The 18116-nt window shown below is 46.7% G+C and overlaps 1 protein-coding gene across 11 annotated transcripts in view; it reads left to right on the top strand.

Annotated features, from left to right (window-relative positions):
* Positions 1 to 18116, top strand: part of kcnab2a (potassium voltage-gated channel subfamily A regulatory beta subunit 2a) — a 341966-nt gene that overhangs the window by 310841 nt on the left and 13009 nt on the right. For all 11 annotated transcript variants that reach the window (XM_072478111.1, XM_072478110.1, XM_072478107.1 and 8 more), the window contains 3 exons: positions 10444 to 10564; positions 14441 to 14535; positions 15246 to 15366. In XM_072478111.1, the coding sequence (XP_072334212.1) occupies positions 10444 to 10564; positions 14441 to 14535; positions 15246 to 15366 (337 nt within the window). The remainder of the gene's footprint in view (positions 1 to 10443; positions 10565 to 14440; positions 14536 to 15245; positions 15367 to 18116) is intronic.

Here is an 18116-nt window from a genome sequence, read left to right as displayed (position 1 = left end):
TGTGCTGAGTTGTCAATACTCTTTCACTCCCCCCTTAGTTTAACAAATACAGACAGATTTAAAGATTAACAATTGGATTACCAAGTACACCTCAAGCTACAATGGTCTCATTAACACAGAAGTCCCTTTTCAGCACACACAATGACTGTGGTAAGAAACAGTCCTCTGAATCCAAGTGGATGTCGCCTCAGAATTTCCCCCAGATGATTGTCACATGAGAGTTTGCAAACTCCACTCCCAAAAACACACTTTAAAATCTTCTCTCATAAGTATGCTTTCCCTTAGTGATTTGTTTTCCGAAATGCAGACCCGGTTTTCCAATTGAGACTTTTAAACAAAGCTTCTGCTCTACCTTTAACAGCAAATCCATTCCACAACTTTACACAACCTTCTTTATTTGTCATGACTGTTGGGGCAAACTGCTCACAATTGCTTTAACTCTCAATTCCCAGACTGTATTAAAATGGCATCACGCGTTTGTTCTGCCTTTGAAAGCTGCTGTTCCAGTCTGGTTACAAGGACTTCAGGTGGCGTATGTAGCGGAGAAAGACGCAGTGAATTTGCTTTTTAAAGTGCAACGACCGCAGTAAAAGTTTTTAAAAATCGACAAATAAACGCCTAATCTGCCAAAATGCAGGAGCAAGAAAGAAACGGGACGCACTTACTCCTCGGACTCCGATGCCTCACAGGATTCAGCGGGTGGCAAAATGGCGGCGGCCGGCTCCTCTTTGCCCTAGGCGACCTCATTGCCGACGGCCAACGATATCAGCTGCATCGTGGCAGTTGAATTAAGAAAATATCATCAGAGCCTGGCAGAAGAGATGAAAAGATCTGTAGATGAAGCCCTGGCCTAGGTATCAATTAAATTAGAAATATGAGTAAAATTATGGAAGCAAGTGTGGCGACTGAAAAATACGGAAGCAGCCCTTTCTGATAACAGCGATCGGATTTCCTCACGAGAAAATGACCATGTCTTCAGTGGTGGAGACGAATAAAGTTCAAATTGAATAACCTGAAAATAGGTCGCGAAGGCAGAATATCCGCGTTGTGGGTTTGCCGGAGGGGGATGGAGGAAAACATCCCAACATAATGTTTTTCCAATATGTTAACCAAAATGGTGGGCATAGATGTCTTCATGTCTTCTCCCCTACCCACCCGGAGCTAGACCGTGCTCATCACAAATTGCGACCGAGACATCATGCTGGGGAACACCCACGTGCAGTTATAATCAGATTACATAACTTTAAGAAGAAGGAACAGGTCCTTCGATGGGCCATGAAACAACAGGAGATAAAATGGGAAGGCCACTCCATTCGGTTGTATCAAGACCTCAGTGCTGACCTGGCAAAGAACGGGGCAACCTTGAATGGTGAAATCAATTCTATACAGCATGGGCCTCTGGTTCAGCCTGATGTACCCAGCCTGCCTCCGTGTGTTTGTCAGGGAGAAGGATCATTTTGACTCCCCTGAAGAGGCAAACCTATTTGCCCAGAGGCTCAATTTGAACCCTGTTTAATTCTCTCTTTTTTTTTTTTACCCAATTAATTTTTCCAATTAAGCAGCAATTTAGTGTGGCCAATCCATCTACCCTGCACGAAGGAAGGGTTGGGTCAGTCAGGTCTTCCAGTCGGGGCTGGATACCAAGCTTAGAAGGGTTGCGATTTTGGTCAACAGGTGGGTGCAATTTCAGGTGGGCAGTATAGTCTCAGATGGGGGGGCCGTTATGTCACGGTTAGCGGTAAGCTGGAGGGGAGGAAGGTGGTCTTGGTTAATGTGTACGCGCCAAATTGGGATGACGTGGAATTTAGAAAGAGGTTGCTGGGGAAGATACCTGACCTGGACTCGCACAAGCTGGTTCTGGGAGGGGATTTTAATACAGTCATCGACCCCGGCCTGGACCGGTTGTGTTCGAAAACGGGAGGGTGCCAGCAATGGCAAAGGAACTGATAAGGTTCATGGAGCAGATGGGGGGGGGGGGTTGACCCATGGAGGTTTAGGCAGCTGATGGGAAAGGAGTTTTCTTTCTATTCGCATGTTCACAAGGTTTATTCCCGGATAGACTTTTTCATTTTGAGGGATTTACTGGCAGGTGTGGTGGACACTGGGTATTCGGCCATCACTATTTCGGATCATGCCCCACACTGGGTGGAACTGCAGGTTAGTGAGGAGAGCTTCCTCGCCCGCAATGGAGGTTGGATGTGGAGTTGTTGGCAGACGAGGCGGTGTGCGAGAGGCTGAGGAAGTGCATGCAGAATTACCTGCAGGTTAATGACACGGGGGAAGTCTCAGCAGCGGTGGTCTGGGATGCGTTGAAGGCAGTGGTGAGAGGGGAGCTGATTGCGATACGGGCTCATAGGGACAGGACGGATAGGGCAGAAACGGACCGACTGGTTAAGGAGATCTTACAGATCGACAGGTGGTATGCGGTGACCCCGGGGGTGGAGCTCTTAAGGGAACGTCGGAGGCTGCAGGCGTAGTTTGGGTGCTGTCCACAGGTAAGGCAGTGGAGCAGCTTAGAAAGGCGAGGGGGCATTTTATGAACATCGGCAGAAGGCCAGCAGAATGCTTGCACAGTGATGCGCAATCAATTACTCTCGAGACAAGGTGAGTCATAACTAATAGGCTTTAATCTGTTAGAACTGTTCCCCAGCAGCTTCGATACAGAAAGTGAAGGCTGCTTGGACGGCATCGGTACTTATACTCCGCCTCTCAGGGCGGAGCTATGTACATCAGCCAATGGTAGACTCCTGGGTCTAGCCAATGGTCATCCACCTCTCAGGTACCGCAATACCTGGTATTACCACACACAGCAGCTTAGGAAGAGGGAGGCGACCAGGGAAATAGAGAGGGTGGTTGATGGGGATGGGAACTTGGTAGGGGAGTCGGCAGAGCTAAACAGGGCCTTTAGGGACTTTTACAGTAGGCTCTACCGCTCGGAACCGCCCACGGGTACCCAGTGGAGTGCTATAAAAAGTTTTGGGGGATTTTAGGGCCGTTGCTGGTTAAGGTTTTCAATGAGGCATGGGACAGAGGGGTGCTGCTCCGGACAATGTCACAGGCCACTATTTCATTGATCTTGAAGCGGGACAAGAACCCGGAGCTATGCGGGTCATAGGCCGATTTCCCTGCTTAATGTGGATGTCAAGTTGCTGGCCAAAATTTGGCCTCCAGGGTTGAAGATTGTGTGCCGGATGTGATTATGGAGGATCAGGCTGATTTGGTCAAGGGTAGGCAGTTGGTGGCCAATATAAGAAGGCTACCCAATGTGATCATGATGCCCCCGGAGAGAAGGGAGGATGAGGTAGTGGTGGCAATGGATGCGGAAAAGGCATTCGACCAGGTGGAGTGGGACTATCTATGGGAGGTGCTGGGACGATTTGGGTTCGGTAGGGGCTTTATCGACTGGGTCAGGCCATTGTACCAGGCCCCTGAGGCTAATGTAAGGACGAAAAGGACGACCTCGGACTATTTTAGACTGTACCGGGGGACAAGATAGGGGTGTCCCCTCTCCCCACTGTTGTTTGCGTTACCTATAGAGTCGCTGGCAATTACTCTGAGAGCTTCAAGGTGCTGGTGCGGGGGGGGGGGGGGGTGGAACATAGAGTCTCGCTGTACACGGACGACCTGCTGTTGTATGTATCGGATCTAGGAGCAGGAATGGCGAAACTATGGCGATTTTGGGGGAATTTGGCCGGTTTTCGGGGAATAAACTGAATATGACAAAGAGTGAGATGTTTGTAGTCCAGGCGAGGGGTCAGGAGGGTCGGCTGAGGGAGCTGCCGTTTACGTTGGTAGGGGACAGTTCCAGGTACTTAGGGATACAAGTGGCACGCGACTGGGGCCGGTTACACAAGTTGAACTTGTCCCGGTTGGTTGAATAGATGAAGGGTGAGTTTCGGAGATGGGATGCGCTCCCGCTGTCATTGGCTGGGAGAGTGCAGACGGTCAAAATGATGGTCTTACCGAGATTTCTGTTTGTATTTCAGTGTCTCCCAATTTTCATCTCGCGGTCCTTTTTTAAGAGGGTTAATAAAATCATCCTGGGCTTTGTGTGGGCGGGTAAGTCCCCGCAAGTGAAGAAGGTGATGCTTGAGCGGAATCGGGGGGGGAGGGGGGGGCTTGCACTGTCGAATTTTAGTAATTATTACTGGGTGGCTAACATAGCCATGATAAGGAAGTGGGTGGTGGGGGCGGGGTTGGTGTGGGAGCAGATGGAGGCAGCTTCGTATAGGGGCACCAGTCTGGGGGCGTTGATAACGGCACCTCTGCCGTTCCCGCCAGCGAGGTACTCCACCAGCCCTGAGAATCTGGGGTCAGTGGAGGCGATACGCTGGCGCAGTGGGAGCATCACCAGTGGTCTGGTCCCCAATATGTGACAATCACCGGTTTGCTCCGGGGAGCTTGGATGGGGGGTTCCGAGTATGGCGAAGGGCAGGAATTGAAAAGATGGGGGACTTGTTTTTAGAGGGGAGCTTCCCTAGCTTGAGGGCGCTGGGGGAGGAAGTTTGGGTTGGCAAGGGGGAACAAATTTAGATATTTACAGGTGCGGGACTTTCTGCGCAGGCAGGTATCATCCTTCCCAGTCCTGCCACTAAGGGGGATTCAGGATAGGGTAGTGTGTAGGGGATGGGTGGGAGAGGGGAGCGTCTCGGACATCTAAAAACAACTCATGGGGGCGGAGGAGACGCAGACCGAGGAGCTGAGGCATAAGTGGGAGGAGGAGCTTGGTGGTGAGATGGAGGATGGCTTATGGGCGGACGCATTGAGCAGAATCAACGCAACCGCAACATGCGCCAGGATCAGCTTGATCCAATTCAAGGTGGTCCACCAGGCCCACATGACAGTGGCCCGGGTGAGTAGATTCTTTGGGGTGGAGGACAGGTGTGTAAAATGTGCGGGAGGGCCAGCGAACCATGTTCACATGTTCTGGGCGTGTTCAAAACTTGGGGGATATTGGCAGGGGTTTGAGGACGTCATGTCCAGAGTATTGAAAACAAGGGTAGCAATGAGTCCAGGGGTGGCTATTATCGGGGTGTCGGAAGACCCGGGAATCCAGGAGGAGAAAGAGGCAGATGTTCTGGCCTTTGCTTCCCCGGTAGCCCGGAGACGGATACTGCTAGCTTGGAGGGTCTCAAAGCCCCCGAAGTAGGAGACCTGGCTAACTGGCGAGCTTTCTCAGACTAGAGAAGATTAGGTTCGCCTTGAGAGGGTCACTGCTAGGGTTCGCCCGGAGGTAGCAACCATTCATCGACTTCTTTGCGGAGAATTAATCGTCAGCGGGGGGGGGGATTAGGGTAGCGTAGAATAGGGGGTCAATTAGGTGGGTCTTGGCGGGTTGGGAGTCGGTGATTGCACTATGTTTTTTGTTCTTTGTACATTGTTTTTATACTGTTGCTGTTTGTAATGCCAAAAATACCTGATTAAAATTGTTTATTAAAAAAAAATCCATCTACCCTGCACATCTTTGGGTTGTGGGGGCGAAACCCACGCAAATACGGGGAGAATGTGCAAACTCCACACGGACAGTGACCCAGAGCCGGGATTGAACCTGGGACATCGGTGCCGTGAGACTGCAGTGCTACCCATTGCGCCAGTGTGCTGCTCAAATTCTCTTTTATATTTAAGTTACTATGTGTTTTAAAATTCAGAGATTTTTACATTGTTGGTTTGTATAAAATTTAGGCTATTAAATTATCTTTGGGATTTTAAAAGTGTCATTGTTGCATTATGAATTTTATGTATGTTAAAGTTTTTATTTTCTTTGAGTAAATGGAAGAGCGGAGAGCCTCCCAGCTAAGGATGACATAAGCTGATTGGAAGTACAAGATTGGGTGTGTTGCAGCTGTGTAGAAATGTAATATTACTGTTGTATATGTATATGTTAATAATGCTGTTGGATTAGAGAGAGATAGAGCAATGAGTGTGTTAAAGTTAGTTATTGGACATTGTCCACTACTGTGTTTGGTCATTTGGACCGGGCTTGGCCGCTGTCCGGGTGGGATCTCCTCACGCTTGCTTGTTAAGATTCCTTACTTGTTGATCTCCAGAGGTAATGGCTGACCCCGGCGTGTGAGGCATGGAGGGATCTCCATTTTGCTTTGTAACTTGGAGTATTAAGTCTAAATGGGCCAGTGAAACGGGCAAGGGTTTTTGCTCATCTGAAGGTTCTAAACTCGGGTGTAGCATTTCTACAGGAAACCCATTTTCGGGTGAAGGACCACATACGGCTTTGCAAATGTTGGGTGGGACAAGTCTTTCATTCAGGCTTTAATGATAGGGCTAGTGGCACGGCAATACTAATCAATAAAAAAAAATACAATTTACTCTCTCTCGGATTATAGATGGCACCAATGGTCATTATATTGTTGGCTGTGGTTCGATGGAAAACATTTCGGTTATTTTAGTTAATATTTATGCCCCCAACTGGGACAATCCGAATTTTACAAACTCTCGGGTGAACCTCCTCCCTGACTTGATTCTTGGAGGTGACCTAGCACGGTGGTTAGTTCTGTTGCTCCACAGCGCCAGGGACCCGGGTTTTGATTCCCAGCTTGGGTCACTGTCTGTGCAAAGTCTGCACATTCTCTCCATTCTGCGTGGGTTTCCTCAAAGCACTCCGGTTTCGTCCCACAAGTCCCGAAAGATGTGCTATTAGGTGAATTGGACATTCTGAATTCTCCCTCTGTGTACCCGAGCAGATGCCGGAGTGTGGCAGCTAGGGGATTTTCACAGTAACTTCATTGGACTGTTAATGTAAGCCTAATTGCGATACTAATAAAGATTATTATTATAAATTGTACCTTGGACCGCTCCATGCCAAATTCCTTGATCCCATCTGGGATGACCAGGGTAGAGATCTAATTTACGGAAGGGATTTGGGGGGTTGATCTGTGGTGTTTTCAGCATCCAAACAGTAAAGAATTTACTCTTTTCTCACATTATCACCATTTCTATTCCCGAATTGATTTTTATATTGTTGACCAGTCACTCCTTCCTTCAGTAGTGTCAGCTGAATACTCGGCAATTGTCTCCTCTGACCAGCCTCCTCATTTATTGATTGTCATTTAGATTTTGGCCCCCTCAAACGCCCATCTTGGAGACTAGGCACCGGCCCCGACCGCGGGCCAGGCCACCGTGGAGCGCCCCCATCCCCCCCGCAGGAGTCTGATCCCCCCACCAGGCCGCCACCCGCAGCATGAACGCTGAGGTCCCGGCGGATAGGACCACGCGAGAACGAAGCCAGCGGGACTCCACGTAACTCGGCGGGCACTCGGCCCATCGCAAGGGGAGAATGGGTGGGGGTGCGTTTAGCGGCCCCCGACTGGCGCTGTGTCAGCACCAAAGGCACCGATTCCCCGGTCCCGGAGAAACGGCGGGGTGTCGTCGCGTGATTCGCGCACCCCCCCCCCCCTCCGGGCGATGCCAGGTCGGAGAATCACGCCCAATATCTTGTTGGCTTGACAGCAATATCTGGTTAGTGGTTAGCAACTCATGTTGCTACTGCATAGTAGCAGTGTCAAACAGCTATTTTCATCTGCTGCTCAAAGTTATGAGATACCTTTCCCTTCCAGAGTAGACTGGGCATTTTTCAAAGCCAGAAATGACGGCCTACAGCCTGCAAGTCTGGGTGATGTACAGTGCAAAATTAACTGATCAGAGTAGCCCGCATGATTCTTTTTTTGTGCCCTATTTCAGCATCAAGCTTGCCTGGTGAGCAAATGGCTTGTGCCCTATTTATAAGGTTGCCAAGAAACCCAATCTTGTTGCGTGTGGACCTGTAAGAATCCCAATGCGTATATTGACCAGTGAAGATAGGCTTGCAGGAGACTGGTAGTGAACCCGCTGGCAGATTTCTCAACTACTACATCAAGCAAAAGGGGCTGATTGCACAGCGCCATTTCAAACGTCAATTTCGAGCGCGGGATGGAGCCGTTAAGACATGCAAAGAAATTACTTGCAGCTGTGGATTTAAATATAGCAGCGGTATCATCCACATATTGGATATTCATAGTCACAGTATTTACAGTGCAGAAGGAGGCCATTCGGCCCATCGAGTGTGCACTGGCTCTTGGAAAGAGCACCCTACCCAAGGTCAACACCGCCACCCTATCCCCATAACCCAGTAACCCCACCCAACACTAAGGGCAATTTTGGACACTAAGGGCAATTTATCATGGCCAATCCACCTAACCTGCACATCTTTGGACTGTGGGAGGAAACCGGAGCACCCGGAGGAAACCCATGCACACTGGGAGGATGTGCAGACTCCGCACAGACAGTGACCCAAGCCGGAATCGAACCTGGGACCCTGGCACTGTGAAGCAATTGTGCTATCCACAATGCTACCATGCTGCCCAATCAATGTTTGGCAGTTATCTGTCAGTCACTTGGTGCAGTCGCATCTCACCCTGCACGCCCTGACGACCCAAGGGTCTCCGGTGGCCCAGGTGACCCTCCAGGGGCTATTCTGCCTGGTCCACTGAACGTCGCTCGGCTGTAGCCTCCCTGGGGAGGCCGGTGGATTGAGGGAGGCCGGTGTATCTTGGGTGAGTAGGTCTTAAGTAGGTTGAAGACCTACTGCCAGGAGCGCAGTTTGGTCCCACCCCTTTTGGGCAGAGCTCCGACTCCAGGGTCTCACTGGACATAGGTGAATCCCGCAAGGCGCAGAGGCTGCCGGGAGACCGAGAATCACGCCTAGTATCTAAGATTTTACAGGTGGCTCCAGAACTTTGCCCACTGGTAGCAATATTTGGAGTCTCGGACTCTCCAGCATTTCATTGAGGGGTAGGAGGGACGTTCTCGCCTTTGCCTCTTTAATAGCCAGAGGGTGAATATTGCTTAATTGGAGGTCTCCTATGCCACATAAATCATCCGCATGGATGGGAAGACATGTCATTCCTACATCTGGAGAAGATTAAATATACCGTTAGGGGCTCGGTGGGGAAGTTTGACCAGAGATGGCAGCCATTCATCTCATTCTTTAAAGAACTGGACGTGGTCGAGAGTTAAGGAGTTTAGGTTATAATGGAGTTTGAATATCATAGTTGATCAAACCGATGTATTTGTTTTTCACTTCTTTGATTCTGTACCTATATAATGTATCTCTACTTTGTTAATATTGTTGTTGCTGTTCATATTTGATAACTCAATAAATATATATATATTTTTAAATCTGGTTACTACAATTGTCTCTTTCATTCAGAACACTTTGTGGTTAGCACTGCTGCCTCACGCCGCCGAGGATCCGGGTTCGATCCTGGCCCCGGATCACTGTCTGTGTGGAGTTTGCTAATTCTCCCCGTGTCTGCGTGGCTCTTACGCCCACAATCCAAAGATGTGCAGGGTAGGTGGATTGACCACGCTAAATTGCCTCTTAATTGGAAAAAAAATATTGGGTACTCTAAATCTATTTTTAAAAAGGGAAAACATTCAGAACACTTTGTTTATTCTTCCTTGAATTCTTCTGAACAATACCGCGGTCTCGGTTCACTTAACTCCAGATTTCTTGGACACTTCTCTGCATTTCTCTAGTTTCCTTAACTAGCTGGACTTTAGATTTCCAGCATCTGTTTACTTGATCATTACTCTCAGCAAGGCTGAGAGAGATGTACCCTGCCTAGCCTTCTAAAACCAACTGCTTCCAATAGAACTGTGAGAGCTGTCTTCTCCCTCACCACCTATCTTGAACTGCAATCTAATTAGCTAACTAGAACTTAAAAGCTTCACTACCTTACAAGGCCCCGGTTTCTAAGCAACCACTGCTGTTTTATTTACTCTTCACACTGTAGCCCCCTCTAAGCACAATACATACACAGTTGGAACTGAACCAACCCCCAAATGTATAAAAATCTTTGTCCAGCATGAATCTAACTCTGGGTTTTATCCTTCCATGCACAGAAACATTAAATTAAATTTATTTAAAACTCTACCTATTTCTAATGTTTACGAAGACAAATATAAATCCCTTAAAGCTACCTTTGTTTTCCTAACAGAGTCAAGGATGAAAATATACTATTGGTCCATCAAGACCTATCTGCCTCTAGTCCATTAACCTTCACTTTGAAGCCTACCTGTGCCCCCGCCCCATACATTAACACTTGCAGCAAGGTCTCCAGTTGTTTTTTGATTCAAGAGTTTATTTCTATGGGCTGTTCCAGGTTTACTTTGATTCATTTCTATTTATGTCCTTTGCTCCCATTTCAATGTTGTACTTAATAACAGCAGACTGGGTTTATTGCAACTGAACACTGATTTTTTTTTTTTTTGGCGAGTAGGATTTATTAAAGAAAATCTGTCAAGTGTTGACAATAACTCTGAAAATAACCCTTTGTGTTAGAAATCTTGATTGTTTTTTGAAAAGCGGGTTTAATGATGAGCCCTCGTTCGAGGTGTGTTGCAAAATCACTCATCAAATTACTCTGTCATTTTAACTCTGTCCTGCAGGAGGCTTACTCAGTGGCTCGACAGTTTAACCTCATCCCACCAATATGTGAACAAGCTGAATACCACCTATTCCAAAGAGAGAAAGTTGAAGTGCAGCTTCCAGAACTTTTCCATAAGATCGGTAAATAATTTTGCCAATTTATACTTCTAGAAATCAGCTACTTTAAATCATTTTTTTCCTTGGCGAAATTTATCTCCATTCCTGAAGACACTGACTTGTGCTGGAACGTATTTCCATGTGTGCTTGACCATCTTTTGTACATTATCCAGGTGCCCAGCAAAGAGTCAGGAAACTCAGGACTCTGAAAAATAGATTTAAGCTTTTTAATGTTGAGTTTATATTTTAGTAATTTCTGTACAGTTCAACAACATCTTATATTTGTGTAGCATCTTTGTTGTAATAAACCTTCCCGTGGCATACGAATTCGGAGCAAGAGTAGGCCACTCAGCTCTTCCGAGCCTGCTCCGCCATTCCATATGATCACGGCTGATCCGTTTGTAACCTCGACTCTACATTCCCACTTACCCCTCGAGAACCTTCCACCCCCTTGCTTATCAAGAATATAGCGACCTCTGCCTTAAAATATTCAAAGAATCTGCTTTTTGAGGATGAGAGTTCCAAAGACTCATGACCCTCTGAGAGGAGGAATTTCTTCCCTTCGCTATCTTCAATGGATGATCCCTTATTTTTAACCAATCCTGGTTCTCCCACAAGAGAAAGCATCCTTCTCACATCCACCCTGTTAAGACCTCTCAGGGTCTTGTATGTTTCAATCACGTCCCCCCTCAGTCTTAACTCCAGTGGATACAAGCTTAGCCTGTCCAACCTTTCCATTTAATGCAACCTGCCTATTCCTGGTATTAGTCTAGTAAACTTTCTCTGAACTGCTTCTACACATTTACATCCTTATATAAGGAGACCAATACTGTACACAGTACTCCAGATGTAGTCTCACCAGTGCCTTTTACAACTGAAGCATAACCTCCCTATTTCTGTATTCAATTCCCCTCACAATAAACAATAACATTCTCTTAGCTTTCCTAATTACATGTACCAACATACTAGACTTTTGTGATTCACACACTAGGGCACCCAGATTCCTCTGCATCTCAGAGCTCTGCTAGCTCTCGCCATTTAAATAATGTTTTGTTTTATTCTTGCTGCCAAAATGGACAATTTCACATTTTCCCACATTGTACTCTATTTCTTTGCCCATTCACTTTGCCTGTCTGTATCCATTTGTTAGCCTCCTTATGTCCTCTTCACAACTTACTTTCCCATCTATCTTTGTGTCGTCAGCAAATGTAGCAACCGTACCATTGGTCCCTTCATCAAGCTATTTATATAAATTGTGAAAAGTTGCTGTCCCAGCACTAATCCCTGTGGCACAACACTTGTTACATCTTGCCAACTAGAAAATGATCCATTTATTCCTGTAAGCTAGCCAATCTTCTATCCTTACCAACGTGTTACCTCCTACACCATGAGCTTTTATTTTCCACAATAACCTTTGATGTGGCACCTTATGAAATGCCTTCTGGAAATCTAAATACATGACATTCACCGGTTTCCCTTTAACCACATCATATGTTACTTCTTCAAAAAACTCCATTAAATTGGTTAAACACGTTTTTTTTTTTCACGAACCATATTGACTCTGCCTGATTACCTTTGCCTCGCTCTTGACATTTTTAATAATAGCTTCTAACATTTTCCCTATGATATGCTAACTGGCCTGTAATTTCTTGTTTTCTGGTCTCCCTCCCTTTTTGAATAAATGTTCACTATTTTCCAATCTAATGGAACCTTCCCTGAATCTAGTGAATTTTGGGAAATTAAAACCAATGTATCAACTATCTCACTAGTCTCTTTCTTGGCGGAGGTCCATCAGGACCCAGGGACTTGTCAGCCCGCAGCTCTAACAATTTGTGTAGTATCACTTCGCTGGTGATTGTAATTTGCCTTCCCTCCCTTACAATTTCTGATTTACAATTGCTTCTGGGATGTTGCAGCGAGGTTTAGAGAGGGAACTCCACAGCTAAAGGCCTTGCTAGCTGAAGGCATCAGTGGTGGAGCCATCAAAATCAGGGGTGTTCAAGAGGCCCAATTAGAGGAGTTATCTGAGTGTTATGGGGCTGAATGAGGTTAGAGAGATAGGAAAGGATAAAGCTGTTGAGGCATTTAAATAGAGGATGAGATTTTAAAAATCAGGGCATTGTTTACCTGGGAGCCCATTTGCAGGTCAGCAAGGACCAGGGTGGTGGGTGAATTGCAGAGTTTTGGATGACCTTAGGTTTGCAGAGGAAAAAACATGGGAGGACCCTCAAAAGTGCATTGGAATAATCAAGTCTATGGGTAAAAGTGCTGTAGATGGACTGAGGCAGGGGCCTTTGATAAAAGTTGTTTTGGTCCTGTTGAGAGGTGGAAATCTGATTAGAGGGATTCAGACATGGAGTTCGAGAGAAGATGGGCACAGATTTGGGATGCGACAACACGTTCAGAAACTTTGGAGAGGCAAACGAGATTGGAGATGCAGCACTAGCTTGCAAGTCAAGAGGAGTTGAGGGTTGTTTTTTTTTGAAGAGAGGGATTATATTGGCAGATTTGAAGGAGAGAGACAGTACTGAAGAGAGAACCATTAACAATAAAAATAAAGTGGGAGTCAGGAAGGAAGGTTGGGTGGTCAGCAGTTCAGTGGGAAAATAAAGTCATGGGGGGGACAGGAGATGGGTCTCAGTTGCGATGAGCTTGAAGAGGACATGGAGGAGAGGTAAGAAAGAAATTAGAGATTAATGTGAGTTCTGGCCTGGGGAAGCTTTGGAGGAACTTTGGCCCAGTGAGCTGGGGAAGTGGCAGAGGCAGTTGATCGAATGGTCTCAGTCTGGACAAAGGTGTTCATGAGCTCCCTGGACTTGTTGGAGGCGAAGGTGATGGAGTCAAAGGAAGAGTAGTTGCAGAAGAGAAAAGAAGCTGAAAGTTATCTTTGCATTCCAGGATGATTGTGGGGCAGCACGGTAGCATAGTGGTTAGCATTGTGGCTTCACAGTGCCAGGGTCCAGGTTCGATTCCCTGCTGGGTCACTGTCTGTGCGGAGTCTGCACATTCTCCCTGTGTCTACGTGAGTTTCCTCTGGTTTCCTCCCACAGTCCAAAGACGTGCAGGGAGGTGGATTGGCCATGCTAAATTGCCCTTGGTGTCTAAAAAGGTTAGGAGGAGTTATTGGGTTCAGGGATAGGGTGGAAGTGAGGGCTTAAGTGGGTCGGTGCAGACTCGATGGGTCGAATGGCCTCCTTCTGCACTGTATGTTCTATGTTTTAATCTGGACCTGATGGTGCTTCATGATCTAGCAGGGGGTCATTAAACCAGGTTTCTGCCAAATCCGTTCAAGCCTGCATCCCTTGTACTTAAGGAAGCAGAGATGAGGGCCGTCCAAGTGGAACAGCAGAGAAATTAATGTTTTTAATGGAAACTATGACATTAAAGGTGGAGGTGAGGTTGTAGTTGAACAGATCCATAGCTGCAGAAATGTAGTGACTGGAGGGTCAAAGGCTGTAATTGAATTTGGAGAATTTTTTTTCCATTTCACTCAAAATTAATTTTGTTCAGCTGAAACTAAAAGGGTGGAAATTCCAACTGCTGCCCTAGTTCTGACTCTTTTTAAAAAAAAATTCCCAATTGTGTGGTAATTTAGCGTGGCCAATCCACCTACCATGCACATCTTTGGGTTGTGGGGGTGAGATCCACGTGGACATGGGGAGAATGTGAAATCTCCACACGGAAAGTGACCCAGGGCCAGGATTGAACCTGGGTCCTCAGCGCCATGAGGCAGCAGTGCTAACTACTGTGCCACCGTGCTGCCCATCTAGTCATGAATCGGCCTGAGGTTACTGGTGGCTGCTTTCCCAAGCAGCAACATGTGTTCCCAGAGCATTACTGAAGCAGCAAAAGTGCATGTGCTAACTTTTTAAAATTTTGTTACTCTATTCTTTGTTGAAGGTGTTGGTGCAATGACGTGGTCCCCTTTGGCCTGTGGCATTATTTCTGGAAAGTACGATGCAGGGGTTCCTCCTTACTCTAGAGCTTCCTTAAAGGTATGGTAAACAAAAATTTTAATTCATTGCCAGATTCCACTTCTCTGCTTTCAGCCAATTTTAATACTCTTATTGCAACCCTGACTGAGATACACTGACATCAGGATGAAATTGCCGTGGAATTTAAGACTATCTATCGGTGTTCAGTTTATTTCAATATTGATAAACTATTCTAATAATTATGTTTTGGTGTGTTTGGTGAGAAGACTAATGTGTTTTTCTTCATCAGTAAAACAACTTTTCAGATGAAAATTAGTTATATTTCAAAACAAAAGGAAACTTAATATAGATTTAAGACAACTGGAATCATACGTCACTCATCTACATTATCTATCTGCACACCAGTGTAAAGAAACATAAAGTTTTACAGAATCATAGAATTCCTACAGTGCAAAAGGCGGCCATTCAGTTCATCAAGACTGCACTGACCCTCAGAAAGAGCACCCCACCTCAGCCCACTCCCCCACTCTATCCCCATAACCCCACCTAACCTGCACAGCTTTGGATTAGTTTGAAATATATGGGGAACCCATTCTGTGACTTGCTAGGGTAGCAATGCTTAATTCACCCTCCCAGAGTACAGTATAATACTTCAACCCATTTGGAGAGGGTGTAATTGTGACTGACTGTGTGGATGAACTGACTCACCAACTCCAGCTACTTAGTCACCTCTGAGAATAAACATGAACTGAGTTATCGTATAATTACAGGGTTACCAGTGGTTGAAGGACAAGATTCTGACTGAGGAAGGCAGACGACAGCAAGGAAAACTAAAAGAGCTACAGGGTATTGCAGAGCGACTGAGCTGCACCCTCCCTCAGCTCGCAATAGGTAAGAATTTAAATATCACTCTCTGGAAATAGAGAAAAATGAATTGTTCTTGACAGCAGACTGGAGCTACAAGTCTTCCTTTATAACTTTCTGACACCATGTTATAAATGTTTTATGATACACGTGTTAGTTATTCACCTGGGGTCACCTTTCGGAGGTACATGTTTGGAAGTTTCAGCACATCATGGTTGAATTTTCAATCATTTACATTGATGTTATAAAGTTAAGCATAATCCATTCTAGTTTCCAGTATGCCCTGTTAGTGGATGGGGAGCCACATTAGAATACAGAATTCATAAATTAATCTTGTAGTATTCTTCATGCGACAATAGCTTAGCAACCTTCTATTATCATTCAGCGAAATCAGTGCTCCATTAAGTAATTGCTCGCAAGATTTTAGGTTAATATCAAACTTCGAATGAGATGCTAGTCCTTTCACTGAGCTGGAAAACATGATGCGTGATGTAGCGGGCGTGTTGTGGATCTGGGCACGTTGGTTAAATAGCAGGAGAATCCAAAATTGGAATCTGTGCTGGGCGCGAATTGGTTCACGATCTAACCAACTGTGGGTTCCAGATCCCACCCAAGTGAGACACCAATTGTCACCAATTAAGACCAATCTCCATCTCATTAGCAAAGTCCAAACTGATGGCCTCCTGGGAACTAAATGGCTCCCAGCAAGAGGTCACGCGGGCACTGTTCAGCACTCCTTTTTAAAAACGGAAAGCTGGAGCAATGGCTGCTAAGGGGAACTGGGACGATGAGTAGCCATATTCATTCTCTGGCATGCAGCCCAGGTGCACTGGAGCTACTATCCCCGTGCTGGGGGGGGGAATTTGGAGTATGGAGGGCCCCGTGCTGGGGGGGCGGGGGGAGAAAGTGGAGTATGGAGGACCGGGGGGGGGGGGGGGGGGGGGGGGGCCTCACAGGTCAGGAGAGCTGGGCTCCCAGGTCGGCGGAGCTGGATGTCATAGGTCGGGGGTTGCTCCTGGGCTGGGGGAGTGAGGGGCTTGGCATCTGCAGGGCCTACAAGCCATCCTCCAATATTGTGTATACCCATAACATGCATTCTCGTGCCATGTCTCAGACGAGTGTTATTGCCTAGCATTCCAATCAAACTGAGAGGCCTGGGCACTTTGCCTGAACCCTGGGAGTGTCATTCCCACAGCAGCAGCAGCCTACAATCAAACACCCAAGAACTGGCTTCAGCACTGGGGATATCCCTGCGACCAGATGTTGAGTATGTGGATCAGGGGGGATTCCTGAGCTGGGTCCCCCTAATGGTCCCAGTCTACGTCTCGAAGATGTTGGTGAAGCTGGTAGCTGAGGGAGTCTGTGAGAAGGCCCCGGGTGACCGGGCACATCATTCTTTAAGACAGAGGCTGAGAGCAAGAGACCCACCAAGAGCAGTGATAGTAAGAATACACAGATTCCAGGAGAAGCGGAAAGTCTTGAGGTGGGCAAGGGCGACGGGAGTCTGCAGTTGGGAGTGCCAGTGGATCCGAATATACCAAGACATTGGGACCGGCCTGGCCAAGTGACGGGTGGGCTTCAATCGGGTCAAAGCGGTACTTTTTTGAAATAAGCTCTGGTTCAGAGTGCTACCCTGCCAACCTTTGGGGCACTTTTTAAGGGGAAGGAATATTATTTTGCAACACCCGAAGAGGCAAAGGTTTTATTAAGAAGCATGGTTTAGAGGAGGGTTGATTGGGGGATTGTTCTTGATATTTTGGTTTCTGAGATGTTCATAATGTTTAACAGTTTTCACATGTTGGCCTTGTTTGCATTTTACAATGGTTAATTGTGGGGGGAGACTGGGTCTGGGCTGGGTGAATAGTGACTTGGACTATGCGGGGGTTGAATGGCCTGGTGAAACAATCTAGGGTGTTTGCACATTTTAAAAATGTTTGACGGCGGAGGTAGTGTTTCTTCAGGACATGCACCTGCAGGAGAACGACCAGGTGAGGTTCAGAAAGGGGTAGGTGGGCCATTGGGAAAACACCCAGGAAGTCGCTCCCGAAATGACACTTCAAACCTTTCCCATAGATCAATCCCATTGTATTAAAACAGTACTCTTTCACATTTCAAGTTCAGATTAATATGAAAAACATCTTCCTGACAGAGTATGGTGATGCACGTGGCGCAGTAGTTAGCACTGCTGCCTACGATGCTGAGGATCTGGGTTCAAATCGGGCATTTTTTAAAAAATTTAAGAGTATGGCGATGCATGTTTGAACATCCATGTTTTCACCTCAAGTGTTAGGTCAACTCAACCCAGTCCCCTCAGCTATCCCGATTTAATGCTCCCTTCAGTTATCCTGATTTGATTGGGTGAAGAGCAGAGAGATTTATAATCCTTATTATTGCTTCACAGCACCAGGGTCCCAGGTTCGGTTCCTGGTCTGGGTCACTGTCTGTGTGGAGTCTGCACGTTCTCCCCGTGTCTGCACGATTTCCTCCGGGTGCTCTGGTTTCCTCCCACACATCCCGAAAGACGCGCTTGTTAGGTGAATTGGACATTCTGAATTGTACCTCAGTTTACCAGAACAGGCGCCGTCGTTGGGCGACTAAGGCCTTTTCACAATAACTTCATTGCAGTGTTAATGTAAGCCTACTTGTGACACTAATAAAGGTTATTATTATGTCTCCACACTTATTCACATATCGACTATTTTTTCTTAGGCAACACTCTTCTCCCCGCAGTAAGAACTGCTGATTATTCAGCCACAGTCATATCAGACCACGCGCCC

The sequence above is a fragment of the Scyliorhinus torazame genome, chromosome 16 (genome assembly GCF_047496885.1).
Source record: "Scyliorhinus torazame isolate Kashiwa2021f chromosome 16, sScyTor2.1, whole genome shotgun sequence".
NCBI classification, from domain to species: Eukaryota; Metazoa; Chordata; class Chondrichthyes; order Carcharhiniformes; family Scyliorhinidae; genus Scyliorhinus; species Scyliorhinus torazame.
This window is presented reverse-complemented; position numbering and strand designations above follow the sequence as displayed.